The sequence below is a fragment of the Colossoma macropomum genome, unplaced genomic scaffold, assembly GCF_904425465.1.
Source record: "Colossoma macropomum unplaced genomic scaffold, Colossoma_macropomum, whole genome shotgun sequence".
In the NCBI taxonomy this organism is placed as follows: domain Eukaryota; kingdom Metazoa; phylum Chordata; class Actinopteri; order Characiformes; family Serrasalmidae; genus Colossoma; species Colossoma macropomum.
In genome coordinates, this window is record NW_023494787.1 from 37,266,343 (window position 1) to 37,285,727 (window position 19,385).

Sequence of the window (19,385 nt, forward strand, 5' to 3'; positions counted from 1 at the left end):
TGGCTTACGTCTTGTGGTCAGCTTCTGGCCCAGATTAGGCCCAATTGTGTGCTTCACTTTTGGCTGATATGTGGCCCTAATGTAGTACGGATGTGGCCCACATCTAGGAACCAGGAGCAGTCCACCCAAGTGCCGTCAATCCATGTGGCAAGTGGATTGGATGAAAATGGGGGTGGAAGGATGTGGGCCAGACCTGGGCCAGAATAATTTTGCCATCTGAAATCAGATATGGCCCAGATTTGTTTCAGATATGGCCCAAACCTTGTGGTCAGCTTCTGGCCCAGATTAGGCCCAGTTGTGTGGATCACATCTGGCTGACTTGTGGCCCTAATCTGGTACATATGTGGCCCACATCTAGCAACCAGGAGTGGTCTGCAACAGTCCCGTCAATCAGCAATTGGGCTAGATGAAAATGGGTGATGTGGGCCAGATCTTGGCCAGAATAATTTTGCAATCTTGGTTGAGTGTTTATGGCTCCATAAAACCATTGTGTTTTCTAAAGAACCCTTGAAGAACCATTATTTTTAAGTGTGATATGAGGAGAGACTGTAAAAAGGGAGAGAACTCTGAGAACATGGGCAGCTTTTGCTTTATACTAGAAGGCTGAACCCCTTTTGAAGAACTTGGAGAGAAGACCAAGAGACAGGACTGAGGAATATGGAGGAAGCAGGGAGGAGGTGGAGTGTGAAACTTCATCACAGGAAATGGAAGATAGAGTGGAAATTTATTGTTTATTGTATATTTATTGTGGATGTTAGAATGGAGGAGGAACTTCAGACATGGTCTTATTCTTCACACTTAACTCCATTTAACAAGGACCTGTAACTTAAAATGACATTACATTAATGACATTTACAGACAGCAAGTTGTTTTCAGTTGTTAACATCAAGTCTGAAACTCTGCTTTGTTGTGTGGAACAACATTCTTTTAATGTTATAGGAACAACAAAGTACATTTGCAGCTACTGGCTGATTATTTGAATCTGGATCTGTGTTCTGTAGGCAGTCATGTGCTCAAAGCATCACTCAGGTGGCAAAGTTGTTTATTATTCTCTCTGTATCTTAGTAGTATATTCTGAGTTAATGATTGCACAAATTGAGAGTTCATTTTAGGGCTTGGGTAGTTAATATTTTATAAACTGAATTTGATTCTGGAATTAGTACAGCATGTCTGTTTAACTTGCTGAAGTTTCTCTGAATTTAGCCTGAGTAAAGGTTATGCAGTCTGGGTCAATACTGGGGGTGATTTGTTCTGGAGAATAGAGCAGAATTATAGGCAGAAATGCTCCTCCAGTGTCTAATTTACTCAGATTTCTCTTAAATAATATACATAATGATAACTATTAAGTAACTGCGTGTGAGGTTCTTATTCAAATTCAGTGTTCTGTGATATAGAGTAGATATTTCACACATTTTAATGGTTAAAAATACTGAACTGCAGTAAGAGATACAAGAGGGAGCACTGTGAACCATTTTAGTGCCATGTTATGATGAATTTTTAGGGGACGTCATGCTTCCTGTGAAGTCTCAAAGTAACCACCACTGATCACTAAACACTAGTACATGACTACTAAATGCACTGGAATGTTCCCTGGAATGAAAGATATGCTTCACTGTACACATTATTCTGGGTGGTTCAGTATGCGCACAGTATCAGAAATGTATTTTCGGGTCAGTATTAAAGTGCACACTGACTGCCAATCGTGTCCACTGTAATTACATAGCTTATGTGTTGTGAGTAAACTGAAGCTCACTTATGACTGTTAGCTTTTGGCTATTTAGCCTTTTTAGAAAATATAATGTCTTAAAGTTTTTTTATGAATTGTTTTACTTCATGTTTATTGTTTTCTGTGCAGTTCTTTCAGGATGGCAAAACTTGTGACTTTCGTAAGTCTCGCTCTGCTTCTTTCATGTGGTGAGTTTTATGATGTTGCAGTGTTACTTAAGATAGAATTCTAGCAAACCTCTAGGTACTTTCCCAGCTGAACTAATAGCCTTTTTATCAAATGAGCATGCAACATCCTGTAATATCGAGACATACATCAGTATTTTAAAAAGCAATATTATGAATTTCTCTTTACATATTACACTAAATCTTATCATGAACAATATTAAGCTTCTTCATTCATAATTTTGTCATTGCATTGTACTGACTAAATTATTCAATTACTAAATTAAGTCATCGGAAAATTCTTTGATTTGCGATTTAAGGTGCATGTTACTTATTCCTTATGAATCCTTATAAAGGAGTGGAGAGTTTCAAGATGTCAGAAAAAGATCATGAAAATGTGGAAAAAATGTTGGAATTGGGGCCCAAGTGTTTCTGAACTGCTTGGACAAACTCAGAGACACAATTGAGAGAATAGTGAGAGAAAACCAGCTGAGAACAAACAGGTGATTTTCTTTCTGTCTTTATTATTATTATTGTTTATGAAATTGTATCATTTCAAAGCAGCCTATTAATGACTGGTCATTGATTTCTTTTACAGAACTGCAATCCAAGGTCACTGGAATTCCTTCAAAGAGACAGCAAACAGAATCAGTGTAGAGGAAAGATGTAAAGGAGAGCAGGATGATTTAATTGTAGCAGCACGGTGAGTCCTAATGAATTTAAATAAGGAGGGACATTTAAAAAATGGAAGAATTTGTCAAAGTTCAGTAATTGTTAAGTTAATTACTGAAAAAAATGTAAAAACTAAATCCATATATATGAACCTCACAAACCTCCAAAATACTGCAGGAGAAGGAAAAACCATCCAAATTGATACAAGCAAACAGACTATAATAATAATAATAATAATAATAATAATAATAATAATAATAATAATAAATAGCCATGGAGAAAAGCTAAAGAGATGTATGAATATCTGCACATATGCAGAATGCAGATATATACATATATGTATTTATAGACTGTTTTATCCAAAAGGATGCCCTGCGATGGACTGGCGACCTGTCCAGCGTGTATCCTGTCTTCCGCCCAATGATAACTGGGATAGGCTCCAGCACCCCACCCCGACCCAGAAGGATAAGCGGTTTAGATGATGTGTGTGTGTATATCCAAAAGTACCCTAATTTTACACCACAGTTACATAAAGCTACTTGAAACCTCTGATAATCCTACTTCTAAAACAGGCATGTCAAACTGGGGACTTTCCAGGCAAAAGTGCTGTGGAGATCAGCATTTACCTTCATCTAATGCTCTGAATTCAGTTCATGAAGACCTTGCTAATTAGCTGATGAGCTGAATCAGGTGTGTTTAATGAGGTAGCGTGCTGAAGTCTGCAGTGTTTTGGCCCACCAGGACTGGAGCCTGATACACGTTCTACAAAAACATGATTACTAAGAAAGAGAAATAAGATTTAAAAGAACAGAATTCTGAAGTTAGTGTTAACATTATAACATTTCTAAAAAAAAACAGTGACAAAGAAAGTTGCTTAGTGTGGAGTAAAAGAAATACAGACTACATTATCTAGTTACCATTTATAATTAATTAATTTAATAAAATAGGACTCACACGAATATATTTAACTCTCTATCCTTATGAAATTTCTAAAACTGATTAAATGAGAAGGAGTTCTAAACTATTAAAATAATTTCAATGAAAGAAATTGGGTTACAATTTAAAAATCATAATAACTGTAGGGAATCTTAGTGTTAATTTACATCTGACAGTTCTGCATGGGGAAATATGAGTTTTAGTTAAACATTGACATTTTAACAAACATATTTTTATTTCTTCAGCTCCTTGCATTTGTACTAGTACTCTTATTTTATTGTTAAGTTTTGATTGGAAACCAAATGGTTAAATTCTTAAAATGCCCAACAGAAAATTAGCCAATCAGTTATTTTTCTGTGGTATCGAAGTAGATAAAGCCTAGTGAGCTCACCTATTGGTTAGGACTTCAGGAGCTGAACTAAAGGCCTAATGTGTCACTGACATGATTTGGAACTGACAGTGGAATTAACCAATTATGTTTTAATTTTCACTGGGTAGGACTAATTTTGTGAAAAAAAAACATCTTTCAAATAGCTATTGAATGTGTATAAATGAATAAATAAATACAATAAATGAAGAAATAGTTTCTGTTCTCAAGCACCCAAGCTTTATATTATTACTGACATATGAGATTCTGTTTTTTGTTTGTATTTAAATGAGATTAGTGTGACAGTCGTGTTTGTGTTTACCAATCCATGCGTGCATGACTGCTTCAGTTTATAAATTACAACACAGTCTGGTTTCAACCAACAAAGAAGAATTCCTCATTTAAATGAGTCTTTAGATACACTGCTGAGAAGATCAAAATGTACATATCAAGCCTATCAAACACAAAAGCTGAACAATGGACTAGCCACCCCAGAGTCCAGACCTAAAGATCACCAATGTGTTTGGGATCACTTGGATACTGTAAAGCAGAAAAGGCTTTTTTCCCTGATGTTGAAAAATGAATAAGTTGTTCTTAATGGGCATTTTGACTGGCCTCTCTTTACCTTTGTTACCCTATATTAGTCCCACAGTGAAATTTCACCCTGCATTTTAACACATCTGTGCAGTGAAACACTCACATACACACTAGTGAACACACACACACTAGGGGGCAGTAAGCACACTTGCCCAGAGCGGTGGGCAGCCCTATCCATGGCATTGCTGAAGGGCACTTCAGTCTCGTTCTGTCAGCTCAGGAGATCGAACCGGCAACCTTCCGGTCACAAGGCTGGTATCTCCATACCTTTAAATTTGAATGCACTATAAGCTTTGTTTATTGTTATTCAATTCACAGCACTATCCGAAGGCTGGTTTTGTTCTACAAGGATGACATACAAGGGATGTTCTGTTCGCTAGCAACAGGGAAGGGTGTTCAACAGTACCTACTGTAAGATCTCTTCCCCACTTTTCAGTTACTCTGAAATCAGGGCATCTTCCTTTTATTTCGCATATGTATCTGTTTATACTAAGGGAATATGATGCATTAAAATTAATTATGTTAGGTATTTTCTCACTTTTTCACTTTTGTATCTGAAAGTTTAAACTCATCCCTTTCATATGTATCTTTGACAGAGCTGTAAACATGTTAGAAGGGGTAATTAATAGAGAACAGCTGAATGAGGTCTGGGGGTAAGTATGTTTATTACAATTCTTATGTTTCTTACAGCTTACTGTCTGCCTGACACAGTTCATCTAAATTATATAGCAACACTTTTCACTTTGAACTGTACTTCTAGTGTCACTCCTGATCTTTTATTATTAACATCACTGGTAAAAACTTCTGTTAAGAGTAACAGAGCTGATAGTACTATTTACAGATTGTATTTTGTGAAAATTAATCATACATATACCTCTGTATCCTTCTGTAAAACATTTTTACTTGTAGTTCAGGTTGTTCTGCCACAAGATTTAATGCAAACTGTATAATCCACAATATACAGTTCATTTTATTTTAGTTTTGAGTGTCTGATTTGTAACAATTAATTTTAATTGTTTTGTTAATCAATTGTGTTGTTTTTCACAGAGCTGTGGAGTCACGCTACTTTCCCAGAGGTCCATCAGTCAAAAATGATCCATTGGAGTTCCTCTGTTACCTTCTATCCACCAGGTAAGAATGCATGCATGACAAGACAAAAATGGAATACGATGTAATTTTCGCAAATATCTGTAGAAATGAGAAATGTTGAAAAATGACATGGTTATTTTTCCCTATCAATAGATTTTCTTGTTTGGGAGAATTTACCATGGAATTATTTGAAGCTATGTTGTGATGTTTGATCTAGATAAAACTACAAGAGTGAATAACCTTTAATATGTTACTGGGAATAGATTGTCAGTTATAATACATATTCCATTGCATGAATCAGAAGTTTCACAGAATAACAACGAAGGCAGCCCACGGCCCACAGTCAGCAACTTTTTTGACTTCCTAATGAAAACTAAACTAAATAATATTTTTGGAGCAGTACTGTTAAGGGGGACTTTTGCCCTTTGTCTGGAGGGCCCTCTTACCCCAAAGATCTAACCTTTACATCTAACCTTTACCTTTTCATCTCACAAAAAAAAAAAAGAATCAAAATCAAACTGCCCATAATAATTTATTTACACATTACACATTTCCACATTTTCTCGTACAACTTAATATAAATGCATAGGTCACTCTTACCCAATGACAAAGAATTAGCTCAACAAATCTACACATAGATTTAAGAAAAATATTCTCAAAATATATTTGTCATAATAAGATTTAGATTTTTTTTTTCAACACTGTACCTTAGATAAAGGTTACTGTTGATATTTCAAGTGAAAGATCACAGCCTTTTTACAGCCCTTTTTTCATCATTTTTGTCAGGGGTGCCAATCTTTGTAGAGGACAGTGTAAAAATGTTTTATCAGACAAACATAACACAAAAAAACAAACATTTTTTAATTCAATATATATTTTTGTTTACTTTCTGCTCCTATGATTCATGTGAGCTTACAAGAATTATACATCTTTCAAGAACCACCGCCCTTCTAATGTAGAATGCTACACAGTGAAAAATGAATTAATTGTCTAATATATATGTCATATAATAGGCAGTATTCCACTGATGGGTCATGTCAGCATATGACAGCTCATGACAGCATATGCCATCTTCTATAATGTGTTTATGGTATGGTTATGTCAGTGTTATGTAGCAGAGATCAAGTAAATTAAGTCATGAAATCTTTTTAAAATCTTATAATGGTTAAAATAATGCAACATACAGCATTATATAAACATATACTATATTGTTATTGGCCAGCCCAACATTGAATGAAAATGTATCATTTCTAGACCTTGTTCTAATGCAGTATGTTTACGATTTTTGATTATTGGTGCCCTGCCTGAACATGAAATGGTGGCCTGGTTCATTGGTAGAGTGAAATGCCCCAGTAAACATATATTTGAATAGTCAGTTTCATTCCAGTTGGCACATTAATGATAATACCTATTGTGGTACATTTAAAATTTCTTAAAGCAATATATTTCTACACTCTGAGAAAAAAGGTGCTAAACTGGGGATACTGGGGCAGTCTCCCTAAAATACCTGGGGGGGGTTCCCTTTAGGATAAGTCTTCAATATCTTTAGTTAAGGAACGTAATTGTAGTATTATCCACTGCAATTATATTAATGCAAGTTATAATGACTCCACAAACCCTGCCTTGTCTCAAGCCTTTTTGTTTTATTGTTCTATTTTAAAACAAAAGGTTATAAAAAGGTACAAACATGTACATTTCTCCTGGGAAAAATTTATTTAAAGTACACAGTTGGAACATAAAATCATTGTTGTACTTCTGAGAGTACACTTACATTGTTTGAGCCTTGAATGAAAAAAACAGTACAGTACTTTTTTCTGTCAGTGTGGTGAATATGTGAAAATTGAATATTGTGGATTCTTCTACTTGGGTGATTGCAATAATAAAACAAATCACAGGTGTAATTTGGTAAATTAACATTCTTTTTTTTTTTTGCATCCAACAGCACTGTGGAAACATTCATAGAGAACATTCTTAAAACTGGAGCAGAAGTGGTTTCACAAATTAGAAAGGTGGATTTTCAAGAACTGCAATATGGGTAAGACCACTGTTTATCTCGTGATGATACTGTGCAAAATGTAAATGAAGAACAGAATGCAATGATGTGCAAATCATTTAAATCATATATTTCATTGAAAATAGTACAAAGACAACATATCAAATGTTGAAAATTAGAAATTTTATTATGCTTTAAAAAATATGCACACTTTAAATTGTATGCCAGCAACATGTTTCAAAAAAGTTGGTATGTTTACTGCTGTGTTACATCACATTGTCTTCTAACAACATTCTGTAAGTGTTAGGTAACTGAGGAGACCAATTGCTGTAGTTCTGAAAGTGAAATGTTTTCCCGTTCTTGCTTGATGTTGGATTTAACCCGCTCAACAGTTCAGTGTTCCTTTGTCTTTTTTTTTTTTTAATTCGACAATTGTTAACAAGTTGGTGACAGGTCTGTGCTGCAGGTAGGCCAGTTTAAAACCAGGACTCTTTTTTACTATGAAGCCATGACGTTGTAATACATGCAGAATGTGGTTTGTCATTGTCTTGCTGAAATAAGCAAAGCCTTCCCTGAAAAAAAGACGTTGTCTGGATGGCAGCACATGTCGCTCCAAAACCTGTGTATATTGTTCAACATTAATGGTGCCTTCACACCATTACCAGATGTGCAAGTCACCCATACCACTAATGCACCCGCACACCATCACAGATGCTGGCTTTTGAACTGTGTGCTGATAACAAGCTGGATGGTCCCTTTCATCTTAAGCCTGGTGGACATGGTGTCCATGGTTTCCAAAAAGAGTTTTTAATTTTGATTTAGTGGACCACAGAACACTTTTCCACTTTGCATCAGTTTATCTTAAATGTGCTCAGGCCCGGAGAAAGGTGCAGCATTTCTGGAACCTTTTTATATATGGTTTCATCCTGACATGGTGCAGCCTGAGGGCTCGAAGATCAAGGCCAACAAATATTGGCTTTCAGCCTTGTCCCTTGCATACGGAGATTTCTATGGATTCTCTCAATCTTTTAATGATATTATGCACTGTAAATGATAAAATCACCAAGTTCTTTGCTATTTTACATTGACAAATGTTATTCTTGAATTGATGCAATATTTGCCCGCACAGTCTTTCACAGAGTGGTGAACTCCTCCCAATCTTTACTTCTGAAAGACTCAGCCTCTCTGGGATGCTCTTTTTTATATCCAAACATGTTACTAACTTGTTGCCAATTAACCTAATTAGTTGTGAGACCTTTTTTTTTTTCTTCAAAACACAACTTTACTAGTCTTTTGTTGCCCGGTCTCAACTTTATTGGTTGCAGGCATCAAATTCAAAATGGGCATATATAAAAAACAAATTTTTGATATGTTGTCTTTGTACTATTTTCAATTCAATATAGGGTTAAAAATATTTGCACATTGTTGCATTCTGTTTTTATATACATTTTGAACAGCACTTTTTTGGAAACGAGGTTGTATATATTATCACCTCGCATTATACCATGTACCTGTAATATGATTACTGTCTTTTTTTCTGTAACTGTAATGTAATGCAGTTACTTTTTTCATATCCTCATTATGGAACACTGTTACATGTATTCCGATACTACCCAACACTGCATTTGTAATGTAATAGTGCTTGATGTCTATATACACTGGGTAAGTAAAGAAATTGCCAAATTGCTGTTGTATTTAGCTGTGTTGCCAGAGCAGAACACTCGAGGACCATTAGGTCCTGTTTTTATCAATCCTTATGAAAAAAGTACAGTTCCAGTTTGCTGGTACCAAAGGTTATGACACTTTCTTCAGTGGAAAAAATGACCAAGAAGAACTAACCATAACAATTCTTTCTTTCACAGTGTAGCTGCCAGAGTGGACATTTTTTACTGGGACAGATTTTTGGAATACACCGAATCTCCAGAGTTTGACCAGAAATATGAACAGGCAGAGAAGTGAGTCTTTCATTGTACAATAATTCACTGACACAAAGCAAAAAAGCGGCAGTGGGTAGCACTGTCACCTCACAGCAAGCAGGGCCTGGGTTTGTTTCCCTGGCCGGGCGACCGGGGTCCTTTCTGTGTGGAGTTTGCATGTTCTCTCCGTGTCTGCGTCGGTTTCCTCCCACAGTCCAAAGACGTACAGTCAGGCCAATTGGACATGCTAAATTGCCCCTAGGTGTGAATGTATATGTCTGGCTTAGAAGATGTGTGTGTGTGTATTGTCAATATATGCTTGCTTATGTCAAAATAAATCTGTACTTTAAAACAAGTACTTTATACACCTCTGTTTGTATAAAAAAAATGGACCAATAATGATGTTTTCTTCTTACAGAGAATTAAATGAAGCAAAGTTTGTAGAAACAATGCAAGCAATGACAGAACTCCTCATGTTAACATACAAATCAGAATTGATCGAGGAAGCTTTATGGTAAAAAATTCTCAAATATAATAACATTAGTCTACAAATTGTTTTTCAACTTTTTTTATTTCAAATTTTCTCTTGGTTTCCTACTGATATAAACATAACTTTAAAGAAGGTGGGAACCCAGGAGACCCAAGGTGACTGTTCATGTGGGTGGTAATTAATTTATTAAACAATGAATGAATAAATGGTACCAACCCATCTTACATTTAGGGTTTTGGCATTCCTACACCACATGGTGTGCACACTTTATATGTTATATCAACTGATTATCAAGACCTCCATTAGTTGGATGCTTATAACAGCTTGCAGTATAAATGTGACACATAGGCCATTCCAGAGTGTGCAAGAGTTTTAGAGGTGGTTGTGCAAATATGCTATTTATAATTAGGCTTATTGATCACTTATTATTTTTTATCAATTCAATTTTACATTTTTATTTTAGAACTAAATTAATTCCTTTATGTGATATGACTGATCGTTTATGTTGTCATATATTTTGCTACAGTTTGTGATATTTATTCTTCCATAATATCGTGTTTTCTTTTAAGGTTAAATTGGATGTATTTTGAGGACATCTATAGCGCCATGATGTCAACTGTCTACACCATGTCTTTTAATCCTTTGGGATTTCTTGGTCACGACAGGAAACTGAAAACTGAAAGGTAAGAGCAGTTCTCTAAACAACTAGTCTACAGTTTCTGTACTCTAAGAAGAAAAAGCAAAAGCATAAAAAGAAGAGGAAGTCACTTTGTTTTTCAAATACAGGAATTCAACAAATAAATTTGTTTAAAAAGTGCATGATAAACAGGTGGAAAGCTATGAATTAGAATCAGAATTAAATCATAGTACTTTTACTCATGTTTATTTGTAGCGATGGTGGTTGCTTTAAGAAAGACTTCTCCTAAAATTTCATTATAACATGGCACTGAAATGGTTAACAAGGTGTCTGTATTGCTAATATATCATAATGCAATTCAATATTTTTAGTGATTACAAAGTGTAAAATATTGACTCCAGGACTGTTGCAGTTTGTTTATGTAATGCAAGTTGCGTCTGAATGTGTTTGTGGCAGCCAACAGGAGCACAGCCAATAGAACCCTACTGATGCGCATCTCATAAAACCCTACTGAAGCCGTGCTTTAATTTTAATGGCCGATTCAAATACACACTGTTTTAATTGGAGCTTGGAACAACCCTTATTGAACAACAGGCTTCCACACCATTATTTTCTCTTTTCTAGTTCAGTAGAGCAGGACAAATCTCTTGGGAAATTGGGTATCTTGGGCGTTGGTAACAGTTTCTAGGCTATGAAGGACCGACTGGGTGAACCAATTTGCTACAGCACCACCCTGAGACAGACCAGTGCTGAATCTCTAGTCGTTTTGTAGCAGCTAAACAATGACCTTTCTTTGAGTTAAATTTTTGTTTATTTTATTGAACAGACAGCATAATGTCTAAATAAGTTCAATTTCATGGATCCCTCTGGAATTTTGATTCTGAGCCCCTGTATTTCACACCCTGATCAAAAAGGACAAGAGTGTGTGTGTATGTGTTTATGTGTATGTGTACATACCCATTCCTAATTAGCAAACCAATTTATCTAACATCTCCTCATTTTGCGATACTGTGGCATCTGCTAGGAGCTTAAGAAGTGTGACCATGTAAAATGACTCTTGGGAGGTGCCACACTCCCGGTGTGAAAAGGTACTGTTGCTGCTGTTGCTAACAATGTTGTTGTTAGTTTAAGATGTGTTTACATGTTAGTTTTGTTTTATTGTGGTGTGGTTTATATATATATATATATATATATATATATATATATATATATATATATATAGTTTGTGTCTGCCATTAAATTGAACTGTCTGGCTAGAAGGGACCTGTCTGCTATCATTGATATTTCAGTAACCCTGATCGGCAGTTCTCCATGGCTTCTGTGTTCAATAAAGAGCATTCCTTAAAAGAGCAATGTTCCTCACACCTCCTTCTTTGCCAAGATGTCACATTTGGTGTCAGAAGTGAGATAGTGCCCTCCAGTGGTCTGGAGGAGAATGGCGCTACTACAAACTTAAAGATGAACAACGGTGGAGAAGGCTGAGCACGGCCGAGGATTGTGGAGGAAGAAGCAGTGCAGGAAAGATGATAGAAGGGGCAGCAGATGGCAGCAAAAAAGGCAGCAGCAAGGATGCTTGGACGACGGCTGGTGGAGCAGCATGGTGGCCTGGTCCGGTGTCCGGTGTTTGAGAAGAAAGCACATAGGAGTTGGTGCCGGGGCACCTCCAAGGCGCACTGCTGCCAGAGGAGCAGGGTCAGTACATGCCGCTCGCCACATTGGCCAGTCTTTAAGCCATCACAGCTCAGGCAAGGAAGGGGGAAGGAGGACACAGCCCACAGTCTCTCTGCTATGGTGCATGTGGCCGAAGAGCGCGTGCCCTGTGGCATGTGTGCTACTGGGACCTGTGGACATTCTGAACCCCTGCCACCCTGAGCATTAGCATAAAGCACAATGTTTCCTGCGTCTCCTTCTTTGCCAAGATGTAACAATATGATATTTGGATGAGAAATGTATGTTGGGAAACTAGAGTAAACGTTGTAAACCTTTAAATGTACACGCATTAAAATCACAGTGTTGTGTGTACTGTAGAAGAGCCAGAGATGTTAATTGATCATGTTTGCATTATTAAGGTAAGTTTTAGCATTACATTTTACTGGGCAAACAGAAAGCAATGACCAAATATGTCCTTCTCTTACCATTTTGCAGGGCCTTTGTCAAATTAGATGCTGTTGTTTCCGCACCTATTTGGGAAAAGCTGACTGAAATGGACATGTTTCCTGCAATCACTAGACTGTTGTACAGAGTTAACATTATAACCGCTGCCCTTGCAAAAGAAGAAGAGTTTCAGACTTTCAGGTAAGCAACAAGAAATGCATTCACTGTAAAGAACATGATGAGATTTTTGCACGTTATATGACAATATATGAGATGTTTTCCATATGTTGTCCGAACTTTTTGTTGTAGCAAAGTTTCAGTTTTCTGTTATAGACATTTTTTGTCCTGTTACACAAACATAGCTATAATTTGTGAATGATGAGGGTAGAAACCAGCTTATGCCTCACTTAAAGAAAAACACATCTATTTTATTCTACAGGTTATAAAACAGAGGTAAGCTTAGGACACATTGGGAAGACTTCTAAGGGTGCAATCAGGAAGCCCAGTGTTGGAAGCCAAATGTACAGCACACTTGTTTATTTATGTAAACTTCATTTATGTTGCACTTTTCATTTTAGTTACAAAATGCAGAAAAAGTGCTTTACACAGGAATACAAGTAAAACATTGTAAAGATAAAAACAGTACACCCTACATAAAAAAGCTCAACTCATCTGTTAATTTCCAGGTTTATTGGATGTGTTTGAGTAGGTAAATCACCAAACTGTGCTGGACATCATCCCTCCAGGACCAGTGTTGTGCACCCATCATAAGCAATGTCATAGTCAATGTGGAACATAATACAAAGCCAGCATAGACTGAATAAGAGCAGAATAAATTGGCGTCGGCCAAGAAGACGACACAGCAAACACTGTGCTTTAGATGAATGCTATTGAGCACAGCAGCAGAGAACCTGCTGCTCAGCAGGCAAGTCACTTCTAACCACACAACTCTACTTGATAATAAACAGTAAATCCACACAAACTACCCCACAGCCCAGCATAGAGCGACACAAGCAACACACACACATCCCAGACAAATCAGCAACAACGATTTAAGTATCTCCTACTGCAAGTACAGCATTTCTGTGAGGCTCTGTACATGGCCGCTCAGCATGGCCATGTATCCTGTATCCTGTATGTCCACAGCCAGTAACGGGTCACTGTAATATGCTTAAACTAGCCAGTACCATTTTTCTTGTTTGTCTCACAGAGGTGATGACATGAAACACTTGAAAAGTTTAAATAAAGAGGCTAAACGAGTCTTAGAAGAAGAGAAAGAGAATACAACAGTAATCTTGCTTCCACAAGTGAGGTAAGATGTAACTTGTAGCTGCGTAACTATTTTCCATAGCCGTGAATTTAAAGACAGTGTTACACTGACTAAATTGTCTGTTTCTTTACAAGGGCTGGTGTGCGATTGTTTTCAAACTACTCAAACCAACTAATTGATAAAAATATTGATGACAGTGATGCAGAACAACTTGCCAAGTAAGTACAGATGTTATGAACATCTTGGAGAAAAAATTTACAGACAACTATTTAGCGCAAGGGTGTCAAATTCAACCAGTAAAAGGACCATATTAAGAAATATCATTAAATCTGTGGGCCAGAGAAAAAAATGTTTTATTACATTTTTAATTAACGTTGTGCTATAACCCGAGCTGGCCATTGTTTATTCAAAATACGCAGAAACTTCATCAGTAAAATATAGGCACTTGTAGTAGACCTTGAAATATTACATGGACACTTGAAGTATTCAAAATTTAAATGTCCCCAGGAGCTCAGTCTTTTAAACCTACCTATCTGCTTGAACTAGACACCTGGTATCCTTTCTTTACTGTCAGTTCATTAAGGGCTCTGAGCTTCTGAGCTGCTGAGCTAATGTGAAGTGTTTATGTTGGTTAAACTGCAGCTGAAATGCATTTTGGTGATATGACTGGTGTGGATTTGTGTAGAATTGTGTAGAACTGAGGTGTAACCACTGTCCTATAGATTGTTGATGGGATAGGAGAGTTGGAACACATTACTTTGCAGTGCATGCTGGGGATTGTAGTGCAGAGCATTGTGAAACAGGCAAATAGAAAATTAAAATACTTTTGCGGGCCAGATAGGATTGTGTGGCGGGCCTGATCTGCCCGCGGGACCAGATGTTTGACACATGGGGTTTAGCTGATAGATAGAGGTTTGCTCAGTCTAATTTACTAGATACAGATACCAGATTCAAAAGCATCTGCCAAATTTGGGTGATTTTTCTTCCTACTCAAATGGTTTCAATGTTTTACACCAAATTACAGTTCTTTCAGTATCACAATTTAGGGTAGAATTAATGTGCTGCTGCAACACTGTTCTCAAAATGATTTTTGAAAATATTTACAATATTTAGAAAATTATTTTGGCTTATTTTGCCTGTAAAAGTTAGCAAGAGATTCATTCCAAAATGCTTTATATGAATTTCTAATGTTTTTAGGTATTTTTAAAAAAAAATAACATCTCATGTATAATGGAAACACATTTTTATTTCTGCAATAAAGGTGATGTTAATCATAATATAGCATTGATATTTCTTGTACATGTAAAGCCTATTCCCAAAAATGTATATCAACAAATAATCTTGGTGTTGTATTGCCTGCATATTCAAGTGGTTTGCTATTTTTGCCCAGTGGGAACCACAATGCCCCTCCACTCCCACATAGACTCCCTCATTATGCACTGGTGCTGTATTAGTTTGAGGAAGGTCCAGAAGTGCATTGCTCCCCCTACTGGGCAAAAGTGAAATATCTTTATACTGTTAAAATTACAATGATTGAATAGAAAAAAATATGAAATAAATGTTGTTAAAATAAAAAAAAAATAAATCTTGTTGCCCCCCAGTGGTGAGTGTGATTTGTGATTTTATTGTGATGTTATTTTCATAAAATACAGCAGTGATAATACTGCAGTAGATGAACTTCTGCTGTACTGGATAGTTATGCTTTGTGTTTTAGGGAGGTAGTGAGGTGCTGTACCAGTAGTGTAAAGCAAAAGTTTCAACTATAGTAGCAGCTTTTGATTACATCAGTATGCATGTAAAAGAGGAAGGACATCCACTTTAGTACAAGGACTGCTGGGTACACAGTTATTAGTATTATCATGTTGTTCTTGAAAATATTTTTGATTATTTAACCACAAATCAGACATTTTTCAGGCTGTAGAAATATTACTCTCAAATTTATACCAGAAGTGAGTTTGATTGTACGGTAAAGATGAAAGTGATGAATGACAAAACTGTGGTGAAATTTGTGTGCGCTCATTTTACAGTCAGATTTGACCGTACGCAACTTGGGTGAAGGTCATTATCTGCTGTGTACATTTACTGCCTTGTAAAGTGTTGCTTTATTTCTGTGCATTTCAAAGCTGTTTTGTTGTCCTTGGTTTTTCTGGTTGTTTGTAGATTATGTAGATTTTCCTTGTGTGTACCTGCCAGCTGATGACTACAGTTGCTGGATTGCCCTAAATAAAGCTACTGTGCACATGCAGCCTGCAACAATGCCTCTGTCATTACAAGTCTTTCTCTTCTTTGTGTCACAGGAAATTGGAAAAAATGAGAAAGATCTGCACTAAAAAGCTGCTGGCCAGTGGACCGATTACTCAAGAGGAGCTGGAAGAATCTGAAAGGTAAAGAATGAAAGACAGAACTGTTGCGGTGTGGACGTAAATGAAAAGATGTATATGATGGTTATATGCAGCTAAAACATGTGTGTTATTATGTTAGAATAGAATGTCTTCAAAAACAATAAACTTTCTCAGTGAGACTGCCTTAGCATGGTAAAGATCATGAACTTTGTCATCAGTAACACAACCACACATGAGGATCCACATTTACTCTCACTGCATCTTAAAATATAATCGTGGTTTGACTAAAAATATTTAGTTTATTTATTTTTCTCTGTCCTGAAGTTCTCTGAGGCTAGTTAACATGGTCACTCCTCATGTGGGTCAGTTTTACACAAATCTGAAGCCACAGCAGTCACTACCACTTACATGATTCTTGTGACTTGTTTTAAAGACCAAACTTCATTTTTATATATCTGATTGTTTACCACTTAATGCTCTCTTATATCAATAAATTAGTACAACCCTGTTTCTAAAAAAGTTGGTATGCTGTGCAAAATGTAAATATGAACAGAATGTAATGATGAGCAAATCATTTAAACCCTGTATTTAATCGAAAATAGTACAAAGACAACATATCAAATATTAAAACTTTTTATATTTTTTTTTTTTGAGAAATATATGCCCATTTTGTTGTTGATGCCAACAACATGTTTCAAAAAGCTGGGACAGGGGCAACAAAAAACTGGTGAAGTTAAAAAACTGGTAATGCTAAAAAAAAACAAACAAAAAAACACCTGGTGATTAATATATATATATCAGATATGGATCTTTACCACTTACTATGCTAATTTATTTAAATAACCTAAAATAAATTCACTTTTATGCATAGATGTGACATGGATTAGGCATATCAGAATTTAAATTGGCCTCAAGACAAATTGCTTTCCTGCTTTGTTGCTTTGGCTGACCTACTCATTGAAAGTGACAAGATTTTTGTTTTCATTTTAATATTATAATTAGGAATTAATTTAATTCTTTAAAATTAGCAGGAATTTAGTAGGAATTAAATATATAAAGTGAATACATTGCACGCTTACGATTGAAGACATAATTAAAAAACATTTAGAAAGCTGTTAATGTGAAGGAGCTGTGCAGAATTTGTGTGGTCCATATAGAAGGTGATTGTGTTAGAAGGTGAGAGATGTTAAAATATCCTGACTTCATCACTCTTGTTTTATTCTTTTTATGATCCCAACCAATAGAGTCTTTGTGGAAGACTTTTTTGGGTTTTTAAATCGGGCAGGTGAACATGGGATGCGCGACTCTTTATGGTAGGACATGTTTTATTTATTTATTTAGACCATTTCCTTGAAAAGAAATGTATAGCCAACGTGACATTTAAAACCATCACAATTTTTTTGATCAGTTAAACTCAATTACAAAAAATAACAAATGAAAATTAGTTGTAATGTTAATGTATGCAAAATTAGACTACTTTAAATAAAGAAATTGTAATACTTTAATACTTAACTAGCAACTCATTGTACATATGTTGTTCGTATGTTAAAGCTGGGCTACATGTAACTACTGTTACTACATGATCTATTTACTTCACCTTAAGTTGGATTGTGTTATCAATGTCCTTTCCATGTTGCCTGCGTTTCATTAGCTATAGCATCGTCCAGCTGTTAGCATAGCATTTTAAACTGAAAACTCAATGTTATGTAGCAACTCAAAACAAAAGCAATGTAAATATGAATAACTGGCATATTGATTCACATATGCTACAATTTCAAACTAGATTTAGTGAGATTTTGCCAGTGTTGTGTAACGTTTGTGGGCAGAGCATGGGCAGGTCAATTTCTAAAAATAATGATAACATTTATTTTCTGTTTGATATTTTAAACTATCTCACAATAAAAGACAGTAAATAATGGCTAAACACTATTATTCTTATTCTACTTATTTGATTTTAAACACTTTATTTTGAACGTAATGGTGGTGATGATGTGTTGTTCATTACACGTGTTTGTTTCTTTCAGGAACTTGTATAAAGCTTCTCTGGTGTTGCTTGATTACATATATTTTCCTCTGACTGAGAGCTGGAACTTCATATCTGTGTAACATGCTGAAAGAGGACAGTGTTCTTTTGGACAACAGTTAGTAGTTTTGGTGAATCCTCACAGTTTTGACATTTACTGAATAAAACTTGTAAAAGCAATCATGGTTACAGGTGTTATTCATGAAATACTAATTTGTGTTGTCATAGATCACAGCTTCCCTTTTGTGCAGTGTGATGAGGTTCACATTCATGAGAAAGACTCAAAAGTTCTCCCTTCATTTCTTGATCACATGGCAGGTGAACTGTGAACCAGTCTTTGGTTGGTTAGCAATTTGTGAATTTGTATAAGGTGAGCTGTACCTTATTGTAATATATTTTCCCTGTGCCTAAAATGAAGCCAATTGGATTATTATATTAATATCTAGATGTGTTAAACAACTTAGACCATGGCAGCCACTCATTTTTCAAGTGAACAAAAATATTGGAACATGTGCCAGACAAGTGTTCCTTCTTTCTTAGATCATTAACCAGGTGACATAACCAGGTGTGCCTCTGCATGTCTTGCCTTGGTTTGAGCCCTGGGAAACATTTCTTAACTTTAGGCTTATCTGGCTAAGTCAAAAATCCTGCTTTGTGAAATACCCTGCAGAGTGACAGTATAATCATGTTACAGAGTTAGGGAAATGAATCTTTGGGAGTCTTGCCCAAGGACTCTTACTGGTGTGCTGTGCTTGTCTGGGTGGAGAATTGAACCCTAGTCTGCTGTGAATAGAGGGGCAGCAAAAATACCCACTGTGCTGCACTAACCAATACATTAAAAGGCCAACACAGTCTAATGTTGCCACCAGAGGGACACAGGGAGCAGCCAACCAATCAGTGGCAGGATACAGTACTACGCTGGTCCTCTTGCTCTGAGCTCTACTTAAAGAGTTACAAAAAATTTATAAATAAACAGAAACATGACCTCTGGTGTTCCTTTGGTTTCCAAACCAGTGTTGAGTTTTTTTTTTAGTTTATTTCTGGAGGCTGCATTCAGTTTTAAATCAGT

At 36.1% G+C, this 19,385-nt stretch overlaps 1 protein-coding gene across 1 annotated transcript; it reads left to right on the top strand.

Moving 5' to 3' along the window:
- The first annotated feature begins 1,721 nt into the window (after positions 1-1,721).
- LOC118804917 lies at positions 1,722-16,339 on the top strand. Its single transcript, XM_036565527.1, has 13 exons — positions 1,722-1,733; positions 1,856-1,914; positions 2,247-2,393; positions 2,489-2,593; positions 4,781-4,873; positions 5,059-5,115; positions 5,510-5,593; positions 7,494-7,586; positions 9,407-9,499; positions 12,733-12,882; positions 13,892-13,993; positions 14,086-14,169; positions 16,249-16,339. The coding sequence occupies exons 5-13, from the start codon at positions 4,827-4,829 to the stop codon at positions 16,337-16,339; spliced, it is 801 nt and encodes a 266-aa protein (XP_036421420.1). The 5' UTR covers positions 1,722-1,733; positions 1,856-1,914; positions 2,247-2,393; positions 2,489-2,593; positions 4,781-4,826.
- Positions 16,340-19,385: the final 3,046 nt, after the last annotated feature.